The sequence below is a fragment of the Ranitomeya imitator genome, chromosome 2, assembly GCF_032444005.1.
Source record: "Ranitomeya imitator isolate aRanImi1 chromosome 2, aRanImi1.pri, whole genome shotgun sequence".
Lineage (NCBI taxonomy): Eukaryota > Metazoa > Chordata > Amphibia > Anura > Dendrobatidae > Ranitomeya > Ranitomeya imitator.
In genome coordinates this window covers 547,210,572-547,223,324 of record NC_091283.1, presented here as the reverse complement: position 1 = coordinate 547,223,324, position 12,753 = coordinate 547,210,572, and the positions used below count along the sequence as shown (strand labels likewise).

The window sequence follows — 12,753 nt, the reverse complement described above, 5'->3', positions numbered from 1 at the left end:
CGTTCACTTGCAGTTTTCCTCTATAGACTTCAATGGAAAAAAGTAATATACTGTACAGATTAAGAATACAGTATACTCATTAGTCGGCTGTCAGACAAACAATGTTTTAGCTGGCATCTATCTTCGCCATCAATCCCATATACAGGATTGCTTACTCAGCCGCGCACTCCTGTTTTATATGAGTGCTGCCTTGGACAAGGAACGCAACGCAATACTCACACACCGACGGCCCTGGTGACACGAGCTTGACAACTGCATTGAAATACATGCCGTCACGCTAGGGTCAGGAGAGCCTTTGGCCAGTCCAAGTGCAGCGCCCCAGAGTCCTGGTCGTTGCAGTAATGTCGTTCTTCCACCAGGGGGAGCGATGGTACGTCTGATGGCACCAAAGGAGTTCACCCTGCCAGGTATCACAGCCACACACACACACTTCACACGCCAGTCCACCAGGGGGAGCTAAGGGTTCTATGTACTAGGTCACTCCTCACAAAGGGTAAAACTGGTGGGTTGGTTAGGAAGTCAGACAGAAGCTGACTGGAGGGAGAAGGAGATAGTCAATCAGGGAGTCGAAATGAGAAGGAGAGGGAGAGAAGCAGACTGGGCTCGGCCCAGGGAATTCCTGTCAGGCAGACAGAGGACAAAGGGAAGAACATCAGCGGCTCAGTAGGAAAGAAGGACACGGAGCTGCGCCTGCAACCCATGCGGCAGCCTCCTAAGCAAGGACACGAAGGGAAGTGTGCCGCAGTGAGTGAGCACAGAAGTCATAGCAACAGGAGTGAAACATCAGTGGGAGACCAGCTAGAAGCAGGCTGCCTCCATCTGAAGCGCAGATCCGGTGACCGGAACACCGAGGGAGTAATAGACTCTACGCTTTACTTCAGAGATCGGCAGGGCAGTCGATTCCAAGTTAGCTGTCCGACCTAAACACCTAAGCAGACAAGGTGGCAACGCGGAGGAGGGGCGACACTAGGGTCCCTATAAAATAGCCTCAGGCCACCACCGTCATACGGGTATGTCCTATCCATCTGGGGGACAGAGAGAGAGAAGTAACAAGAGTGAGGACCTTATGGTAGCTAATGCAAGTAGGGACCTACTACGTTACTGTGCGCAAGGGGAAGGCTACTGATTTCCACCTGGATAAGGGGATTCTGGAATTGCCATCAGAACGACCGGACTCTGCCTACCCTTTCATCTGGCACTCTGGACTGTGGATGCTGAAGCCTTCAGTAAAGGTAAAGAGACTGCACCCATTGTGTCCTCGTTATTCACCGCGCCTTGCACCATTCACCATCTACACTTTTGGGAAGCCCTGGGGATATACTTCACCTGTGGGAAGGTATACCATCTAGCTGCCATTCCATTACCCCAGCGGACCCCTAAGCAGCGTCGGTCACCCTGACTGAATACCACAGGTGGCGTCACGAACACTACCGTTATCTACGAACTCTGCCTTTTATTGGGCGCCCCTCATAGGGCCACTGTACAGGTCGGGTCACCGTGACATCCTCGCAGAGGGAACTGAAGGACCCGGTACCGAGTACCCCATTGCCCTTACGTGGGGGCGATCCACAAGCATTGTGTGGCGTTCTTCATCCAAGTTATATAGCCATCGTGACTCTTCCCTTTAAGAACAAAAGGGTCAGCAGTCTCTTGACATGCAGGGTCCTTAACTCCCCCAACAATCATCTAGGGTCCTGATACACATTCGACTGTAGGCCAAACCCCTTGCTACTGGTGGATTCGACTGACAGTCTAGTGTGTGTGGGGTGTAAGAGTGAATTCAGGCATTGCAGATTTGCTACAGAAATTTCTAGTCATCTGAATGAGGCTTGCAGAAATCCAGGAGCTTGCTGCAAGAACAAGCCCTTCCACTTGAATGAAACCAGTATTTAGTTGACGAAATTACTGCAGAACATTTGCCACTTGTCAATATATCCAAAAATGGTGTTGCCCATGGTCTATTTGTTGGACTCAGCACTACTGATTGCGTAAATACATTCTAAAGCACCCCACACACATTAGATGTCTGTTGACCAATTGCTCAGCTGGCAGCTATCTCTGCTGTCTCACCGGTACACAAGAATGCTCACTCGCTCGAGCACTCCTGTGTTCTCTATGAAAGAAGCTGCTAGAGGTGTGGTGGCAGCTTATCTCAGGAAAAAAAAAAAGATTGCCAGTCCGATATCAGACATACCAGATCATTAACTTACAATCATCTGTCTCATCATGTAATAAACAAAAGGTAGCCAGCTGAACCAAATAATTTTTCTCTCACATATATATTGTGGCCTGAAGGAACCCTATACAAATTTATTGAAAATTGTTCAAACAGATGATCATAGCCCCAAACAGATCACAGACTACATATGCCAATATTTAATTTTTTTTGGCCAATAATGCAATCAATGCTGATCTTCGGCTGAAAAAATCCAACACGCTCAACTGGTGTTTTGAACAATTACAAATGTTTGTCGGTCTGTCAGAATGAATGATCGTTCAATTCACTGATCCAGCTGATTAAAGGTACCGTCACACTAAGCGACGCTGCAGCGATACCGACAACGATCCGGATCGCTGCAGCGTCGCTGTTTGGTCGCTGGAGAGCTGTCACATAGACAGCTCTCCAGCGACCAACGATGCCGGTAACCAGGGTAAACATCGGGTTACTAAGCGCAGGGCCGCGCTTAGTAACCCGATGTTTACCCTGGTTACCATCGTTAAAGTAAAAAAACAACCACTACATACTTACCTACCGCTGTCTGTCCCCGGCGCTCTGCTTCTCTGCTCTGGCTGTGAGCGCCGGGCAGCCAGAAAGCAGAGCGGTGACGTCACCGCTCTGCTTTCCGGCCGCTGTGCTCACAGCCAGTGCAGGAAGCAGAGCGCCGGGGGACAGACAGCGGTAGGTAAGTATGTAGTGGTTGTTTTTTTTACTTTAACTATGGTAACCAGGGTAAACATCGGGTTACTAAGCGCGGCCCTGCGCTTAGTAACCCGATGTTTACCCTGGTTACCAGCGAAGACAACGCTGAATCGGCGTCACACACGCCGATTCAGCGATGTCAGCGGGAGATCCAGCGACGAAACAAAGTTCTGGACTTTCTTCCCCGACCAGCGATATCACAGCAGGGGCCTGATCGCTGCTGCCTGTCACACTGGACGATATCGCTAGCCAGGATGCTGCAACGTCACGGATCGCTAGCGATATCGTCTAGTGTGACGGTACCTTAATGAACAGTCTAATATGTATTGGCTCCCAAAAAGAACATCATTGCAAGCTTTTAAAAGGGCATTTTTAAGTTTCATGAAACCCCTGTCTTGACGGCAGATTTTAAAAAAAGCTGGTTTTACCCACCCTCCCCGCGTCCGGCGCTAATTCTCCACCACTGCTCCCAATGTCTGTTATTGTCTGCAGCGCTGACGACAAGTCGACAGTGCTGCAGCCAATAAAGTGACCCCATACTATCGATGTGAAGTCACCAATGCAGACTATAACAGACCCAGGGGCAGCGGTAGAGACCCATCGCAGGACCCTGGGAGGGTGAGTAAATTACAGTTTGTTTTTTTAAAACAAACTGCAGGTGATGGGCAGCGGATTTCTAAAACCGGAATCACCACTTTTAATTTGCTGTAATTAGAGTTGTTTGCATAAAGAATAGGAATATGTAGCAAGATGAAGGGACCACATGGTGACACCAATAGTGTGAGCTCCATATTGCCATACACCTCCGTATACAAACAGTTGTCATTTGTGGGAAGCCTAATAGCAACATCATACGGTGTAAAGTAGGCCCAGAGTAATCACAGTCCTGAGAGACAAAAAGGAATGTGTACAGGTAAAAAGTGAAGGAACTAATTAACGAGATATTTATACAAATCATTCTCTAGAAAGCCTGGAGCCCTTGGTAGAATCTGGCAGCTAGACTGTCTGGCTCCAGAGATGTATTGCTAGCATGAATCTGCTGTACCTGCACACATGTGCCTTACATATGTGTATAACTACAACCACATGTACGGACGCTCACACACTAAACAGTTTGATTTCCCTTTAAGAAAAAAAAAGTTACTTCAAGCAAAATTCTATTTATATGCAGGCGAGCTGTGTCTGTGTAATCAATGGAGTCTCTGGACGTTAATCTATAGCAGCTGCTCTCAGAGACGGGCTGGCTCTGTGAAACCTCACACACCATAACACAAGCCAGGCCTGGACCCTGATAATGTCCACAGAGCAACCAGAATTCAACTTCTCATTCCCTTGGCTTTTTGACAAGTTTATTTCTCTAAGGTGAATTTTGCTTTCAGTCACAAAACATATTACTACTACTTGGTTTTGGCTCCGTTTCTAATCCTAAAATAATGAAATTTAGGTTACAAACTAAATAGAAAATGTGACTGACCAATATATTGACTTCTAACGTCTATTAATAAGCCATAAGCACAATGGAGGCAATCTTATGTACTTCACTGTGTACACTGGAGATATGGAAACATATGGTTGCAATTAAAGGGAACCTGTCACCCCGTTTTTTCAGATTGAGCTATAAGTACTGTTAAATAGGGCCTGCGCTGTGCGTTACTATAGTGTATGTAGTGTACCCTGATTCCCCATGTATGCTGAGAAATACATTACCAAAGTCGCCGTTTTCGCCTGTCAATCAGGCTGGTCTGGTCAGGTGGGCGTGTTCACAGCGCTCTTTTCTTCTCCAGCTTTCCGTTGGTGGCGTAGTGGTGTGCGCATGTCCAAGGTCCGAATTCCCTGCGCCCACGTGAAGACACAGCGCGCGATCTGCGCTGTTATCCCTTGCATCGGTGGGGGCGGCCATCTTCCTGGGGCCGCGCGTGCGCAGATGGAGTGCTCTGCTGCACGGGGCTTCAGGAAAATGGCCGCGGGATGCCGCGCGTGCGCATTAGAGATCGCGGCGGCCATTTTTCCAAAGCCGAGATGCAAACTCGGCTTTGGGAAAATGGCCGCCGCGATCTCTAATGCGCACGCGCGGCATCCCGCGGCCATTTTCCTGAAGCCCCGTGCAGCAGAGCACTCCATCTGCGCACGCGCGGCCCCAGGAAGATGGCCGCCCCCACCGATGCAAGGGATAACAGCGCAGATCGCGCGCTGTGTCTTCACGTGGGCGCAGGGAAGTCGGAACTCTGGACATGCGCACACCACTACGCCACCAACGGAAAGCTGGGGAAGAAAAGAGCGCTGTGAACACGCCCACCTGACCAGACCAGCCTGATTGACAGGCGAAAACGGCGACTTTGGTAATGTATTTCTCAGCATAGGTGGGGTATCAGGGTACACTACATACACTATTGTAACGCACAGCGCAGGCCCTATTTAACAGTATTTATAGCTCTATCTGAAAAAACGGGGTGACAGGTTCCCTTTAATGATTGAAACTCTGTACAACATTTATCTATTTATATAAATCGGTACATGGGATTCATCCTTAGGAAGCCATTCCAAAATGCCATAATACATAAATGAAAGCCTGACTTGCTTGAATATACAGTGGGGCAAAAAAGTATTTAGTCAGTCAGCAATAGTGCAAGTTCCACCACTTAAAAAGATGAGAGGCGTCTGTAATTTACATCATAGGTAGACCTCAACTATGGGAGACAAACTGAGAAAAAAAAATCCAGAAAATCACATTGTCTGTTTTTTTATCATTTTTTTTGCATATTACGGTGGAAAATAAGTATTTGGTCAGAAACAAACAATCAAGATTTCTGGCTCTCACAGACCTGTAACTTCTTCTTTAAGAGTCTCCTCTTTCCTCCACTCATTACCTGTAGTAATGGCACCTGTTTAAACTTGTTATCAGTATAAAAAGACACCTGTGCACACCCTCAAACAGTCTGACTCCAAACTCCACTATGGTGAAGACCAAAGAGCTGTCAAAGGACACCAGAAACAAAATTGTAGCCCTGCACCAGGCTGGGAAGACTGAATCTGCAATAGCCAACCAGCTTGGAGTGAAGAAATCAACAGAGGGAGCAATAATTAGAAAATGGAAGACATACAAGACCACTGATAATCTCCCTCGATCTGGGGCTCCACGCAAAATTCCACCCCGTGGGGTCAGAATGATCACAAGAACGGTGAGCAAAAATCCCAGAACCACGCGGGGGGACCTAGTGAATGAAATGCAGAGAGCTGGGACCAATGTAACAAGGCCTACCATAAGTAACACACTACGCCACCATGGACTCAGATCCTGCAGTGCCAGACGTGTCCCACTGCTTAAGCCAGTACATGTCCGGGCCCGTCTGAAGTTTGCTAGAGAGCATTTGGATGATCCAGAGGAGTTTTGGGAGAATGCCCTATGGTCTGATGAAACCAAACTGGAACTGTTTGGTAGAAACACAACTTGTCGTGTTTGGAGGAAAAAGAATACTGAGTTGCATCCATCAAACACCATACCTAATGTAAAGCATGGTGGTGGAAACATCATGCTTTGGGGCTGTTTCTCTGCAAAGGGGCCAGGACGACTGATCCGGGTACATGAAAGAATGAATGGGGCCATGTATCGTGAGATTTTGAGTGCAAACCTCCTTCCATCAGCAAGGGCATTGAAGATGAAACGTGGCTGGGTCTTTCAACATGACAATGATCCAAAGCACACCGCCAGGGCAACGAAGGAGTGGCTTCGTAAGAAGCATTTCAAGGTCCTGGAGTGGCCTAGCCAGTCTCCAGATCTCAACCCTATAGAAAACCTTTGGAGGGAGTTGAAAGTCCGTGTTGCCAAGCGAAAAGCCAAAAACATCACTGCTCTAGAGGAGATCTGCATGGAGGAATGGGCCAACATACCAACAACAGTGTGTGGCAACCTTGTGAAGACTTACTGAAAACGTTTGACCTCTGTCATTGCCAACAAAGGATATATTACAAAGTATTGAGATGAAATTTTGTTTCTGACCAAATACTTATTTTCCACCATAATATGCAAATAAATTGTTAAAAAAACAGACAATGTGATTTTCTGGATTTTTTTTTCTCAGTTTGTCTCCCATAGTTGAGGTCTACCTATGATGTAAATTACAGACGCCTCTCATCTTTTTAAGTGGTGGAACTTGCACTATTGCTGACTGACTAAATACTTTTTTGCCCCACTGTATCATTGAAGTTGCAGGCCCAAAGCCACCACCATATTATAGCATCACTTTGTGGCCTGACATTGGTCTTGTTATATGGGCATTCTGTGAATCTAAATAACTAACCACGTCAACATCATGAAGCTTAGTGATGACATTTATTGTGTTTAACATAGGCAGGGGAGTAATTAATAGATGCAGGAGTTGCCATCGCACCCAGGCCCCGAAGCCAAAGGGGTCCAAAAAGTCCCTTTGGTTCATACTAATAAAGACTTGCAATTATTGAGGGTCCTATTGGAACTTTTGCATTGGGCTCATGAGTTTCAAGTTACACCACTGAGGATAGGTGATAGGTTATTTCCAGTGAAGGACCTCAAAAGGGTAGGGACTAGATGGCGACCTGTGTCACAGAACCAAACACATCTTTTCAACTTGTGTGCCGCGCGACTACTTTAGAGCTCCAATTTTGCCGCTAATAAAACAGCCAAATTGGACTCAAGTCGCATGCGATTTGGATTGAAGTCTTTGGCAAATGAGTCGCATGTGACTTGCAACAAGGGACAGAAAATCCAACACATTTGGAAAAAATTACGACTGTTGCAGCAGGTTGCAATACGACACCACAGGAAGTCATTCCATGCAGTGTTGCAACGCAACACTGTGATTTCATTGTTGCATGTAGCCTATGTCTCAATATCTTTGCTGATATAATTGCATTTTTGAATGCACAAGAGGCAAATACATCAGTTCCTATTGTGCTGCCAAGGTCAAGCTGCAACAGCAAAAAACAAGTAGGTCATTCAATATGGAGTCCAAAAAAGTGCAAAATAAAGAGTAAAATCTTGCAAAGCCCACTTACAAGAAAATAACTGGTTCAATAATTGTGGGCCACAAAGATGGCTGCTGCAGAACAGTTTGTATATATTTATTATACTAGATTGTGGCCCGATTCTAACACATCGGGTATTCTAGAATATGCATGTCCTCATAGTATATGGACAATGATGATTCCAGAATTCGCGGCAGACTGTGCCCGTCGCTGATTGGTTGAGGCAACCTTTATGACATCATCATCGCCATGGCAACCATTATGACATCTACGTCGATACTGTGCCCGTCGCTGAATCAGAAACGCGGGATTTCTACGTCCTTTACGACATCATCGTCGCTGTGCCCGTCGCTGATTGGTCGAGGCCTGGCAGCCTCGACCAATCAGACGCGGGATGTCTACGTCCTTTATGACATCATCATCGCTGTGCCCGTCGCTGATTGGTCGAGGCCGCCAGGCGTGGGATTTCCAGGACAGACAGACAGACAGACGGAAAAACCCTTAGACAATTATATATGTATATAGATATACACACCCACTACAAATAGGCCTAAGTGTCAATGAAATGTGAACATACAAATCAATGTTCATATATGGACTAAAGGCTAACAAACATCAGTGGTATTGCCCGACAGTCTAATTTGTGTGGGGGGCCTCCCGACTCTCCCCCGAGAGTTAAGATATCGGCCAACCAACCTCTTGGCCAACAGCTATCTAAACTCCAACCTTTAGCGGCTGCCTGCAACATCTGCAATTCTAGAACAGCTCGCCTTAGAAAGTTTGCTTATACTGCCTAAGGCTTGTTCTGCTGATATATCCTATGGGAATATACCCTAGGCTTAGCCCAAGTTCCCACAAGGGAAAACATTTGTTTTTTTTAACTGCATTTTTATCATTTCTTTCCTGTTGGTGCAAACTTGACACTTTTTGGGGCACTTTTTGAATGGAGAAACATTGGGATTCTGCATTTAAAATGCAATTGCATTTCTTTACATGAATTTATTAAGTTTCTTTATAGAAGCATATAGCATCCTTAAACGCACGGTGGGGATGAGTTTCCATTAAATCCGATCCAATTTGCTTGAACTGTTAAATTAGGTTTTCCCCACCAAAAAAGCACAGCATTTACACCACATGAGAACATGGCTTGAGGCAAGGTTTACATCTGTGCAATATTTTCTTTTTTTTTATCACAGGAGCATGAAAACTGATTCCCAACGGCACCCCACGGATCTCAGTGATGGTGTTTGCTAATTTACTGGGAAAATAGCATTGCATGCTGCACTATTTGCGATGGACTATTCAGCCCAGCAAACCCTTATTGGATTTAGTGCCAGCATCAAAAACTGCATATATGATCCTCATAAACGGAAAGTAAAGTCTATAACATAACTATAATAACTTGGATTTGAGTTTGAAGGAGTCCTACCTACCATTTTGGGAACTGTCGCCACTGAAATGTAAATACTATGAAGTATGGATGGCATATTCTGGCCCATAGACAACAGCCAAAAAAGGATCGACCTGCGCTACTGTATATAGAAGACAGACCTCCCGCTAGACTGTATATGCTGCGTACATTTTACGGTGAGATAAACAGAACACCAAGATGAGACATAATATTTATAGAACTGAGAACGGACTAGTACTAACATCCAATATATACACGCGATATACGCAGCCACCACATGCCATCAGATCATCGTCCTGCAAGAACATCTGTCCATTCAGCAACAGTTTGGAGTCAGCACAGATAGCATCAGACAACATGTTGTCCCAGATGTAGAACCGCTATAGGATTGCTGGTCCAATTATGTTACACCGATATGGTGGGATCCTCACAAATGACCATAGACCATGCCGAACCAGACTTTTTAAGCATCTCGCATTGTAGTCTTAACAATTCGATCATGACACAATCAAGAATCCAAGATTATCCCTCGTCCTCCACCACTGGTACAGCACCACAACATCACACATGTATATGTGACGTGGTCATTAGCACTTTCACCTTACCAGCCAAGACCTGGCTCATCTAAACCAGGGGTCCCCAACTCCAGTCCTCAAGGCCCACCAACATGTCATGTTTTCAGGATTTCCTTAGTCTTGCCCAGGTAATAATTGCATCACCTGTGCAATGCAAAGGAAATCCTGAAAACATGACCTGTTGGTGGGCCTTGAGGACTGGAGTTGGGGACCCCTGATCTAAACAACCCACATCACACATAGCATCATGATGACATCACCAAGGACATGCTATAAACTAGGACATCATGCAACGGTGATGATAACCCATCTACAACCAGAACTGATCTCCTGAAGGCATCGAAGAGCAATGACGTACAGGTTTATGAATGATCACTGTTAGCTTTTCTTGATGGAAGGAAAGAAGATAATAATAAGGAGTTCACCCTGAATAAGTGCTCTCACCATCATCTGGGATCATTTTTACACTATAATTCCCAAAGCACACGGCTTAGAGGACACAGTAACTCCATCCAACAAGTGAGAATGAAACAATAAAGAATAAGATACTTACACTGGAATGATCCTGGGATTCCCACCATCTTATATATCCTCTATAGGAAGACAATATACTGTCTGTGCCCTCCTGCAACTGCTCCTTACCACACAAGAGGTTACAGGGCCTCTGCTCTGCTGGAGGAGGCTGGAGGATAGGGGGCTGGGAGGAGGAGGACAAGGAAAAGGGGGCAGGGAAACAGTCCTCCTTCCCAGTTTCTAGGGTGGACCTCACTCTACAGGAAACACCTCCCTCCCATAGTACATAGCATTGCATTACATGGCCACATAGCTGAGCTGTTCTATTTCGGCATTATGGGATAAAACAAGGAAAAATGAAAGAAGGTCATCTCATAGTAAGCAGGTCACACATCCATCTGCACTCATATAAAGCTATATACATACTGTGTCTATAGGATAGCATCCTGGAAATTCTCACTTTACAGAATTATTTCACACATATGAGGATCTCATTTCTTTACAGTCATGATTTTCATTTTTATAGCATTTTTTTTATTATGTGGCATACTTAATCCTGTATGGGTATGTTCCACATAGTGAATATGCATCAAATTGTCTCCTGCAGTTTTGTGTGAGAAATCTGCGTATTATAGCAACTGCTTCATGAATGAGATATCAAGAAATATACAAACTAAGTTCCCGCTATGAGTTTTTGGTGAGCTTTTAAACATGTGTAGGAAGATGGACCCGCCAGGGATGCTTCTCTTATCCCGGAACTATCAGGGCTGTCACCATTGTTGCAGGGGGGAAAGCTTTCCAACCCGGACAGAACTTTGCACTTGACTGTAGGGGGTCTTGTTGGGTATAAAAGGGGCGGTGCGCTGCAAAGCGGGACACTTGGTGGGAAGACAGATCACGCAGCAAGAGAAGGTTAACTCCCTCTCTGCAGAACTGCGCAACAATTCAGGCCCGCGCTGCAGTACCTGTGCACACTGACTGTGGGAGACTTGAGGTGGTGTGTCCGTCCATCCTTAGGCTAGGTTCACACTGCGTTCAGTGACTCCGTTAAACGGACTACATTACACCGTGGCATAACGCGGTGTAACGTAGTCCGTTAATGCCGCCATTGAATGCAATGTTTGACGCATCGCTAGCGCACACCCACAATGGGCGTGCGCTAGCGATGTGCCGTCATTGAGTTACGGACCCGAGACTGCAGCGTTTCCGGGTCCGTCACTGCTAGCGCAGATGGAGCTAGCAGATGCTCCATCTGCGCTAGTGCTGTGCCAAAGTCGGCATTTGCGTTAGTGCAGTCCGTTTAATGTATACGTTGAACGGACTGCACTAACGCAATTTGAACCTAGCCTTACTACCGGAGCTCTCACCCGCACCACTCTGCTACCGGCCGTGAGTGTGCGGCCTGGAACTGACCAGGTGGACAGTCGAGCACCTGGTACCTACACCCACGGCACCAGCGCTGTTCAGCGATATCTTCCAGCGGAGGCAGACACTTAGGCTACTTTCACACTTGCGTTTTTTGCAATCCGTCGTAATCCGTCATTTTGGTCAAAAAATGGATCCTGCAAATGTGCTCGCAGGATGGATCGCGACGGATGGCCACACGTCGCGTCTGTCGTGTGACGGATCCGTCGTGTTTTGGCGGACCGTTGTCACAAAAAACGTTCAACGTAACTTTTTTTGGCCGTCGTGTCCGCCATTTTCTACCGCGCATGCGCGGCCGAAACTCTGCCGCCTCCTCCCCGGACTTCAGAATGGGCAGCAGATGCATTGAAAAACTGCGTCCGCTGCCCACGTCGTGCACAAATTTCACGTGCGTCGATACGTCTGCCCGACGCATAGCGACGGACCCGTACCGACGCAAGTGTGAAAGTAGCCTTAGGTGCCCTCTGCTGGTTGTCCTCATATGAACTCGAGCCTGGGAGCTTTCTAGGAAAGTTCCCACGATCTAGGAACAGCCAGCAGAGGGCGCCTCACCGCAAATGAAGGTAAATATAGGTCATTGACCTACTTTACCTTCATTCTCCGGGGTTTTGCAGCAAGGAGCTGCGCTGCATTAGCAGAACTCCTTGCTGCAAAATATTTTAAGCCCTTCAGATGGATTTACATCGTTGGACGTTACAGATCTGCGGAAGGTATGGATATTGTTGGGTTTGGTTTTTTTTTGGTACAGATCGAGGGTCTTCAGTGATTGGATTGAGCGTAGAATAAATTATTACAACAACCTTTGTTTTTATTTCATTAAAATAATTTTTAATAATGTGTGTGTTTTTTTTAACCCTTTACTACTATTGGATTAATAATGGATAGCTGTCATAATTGACGCCTCTCCA

The 12,753-nt window shown here is 46.3% G+C and overlaps 1 protein-coding gene across 4 annotated transcripts in view; it reads right to left on the bottom strand.

Annotated features, from left to right (window-relative positions):
- The window catches only part of CBFA2T2 (CBFA2/RUNX1 partner transcriptional co-repressor 2), a 59,655-nt gene extending 49,035 nt beyond the window's left edge, over window positions 1-10,620 (bottom strand). For 2 of the 4 annotated variants that reach the window (XM_069751949.1, XM_069751954.1), the window contains exon 1: window positions 10,461-10,620. In XM_069751949.1, coding sequence (XP_069608050.1) covers window positions 10,461-10,488 — 28 coding nt within the window. In that variant the 5' untranslated portion in view covers window positions 10,489-10,620. The remainder of the gene's footprint in view (window positions 1-10,460) is intronic. The other 2 variants (XM_069751948.1, XM_069751951.1) reach the window with 2 other exon arrangements.
- Window positions 10,621-12,753: the final 2,133 nt, after the last annotated feature.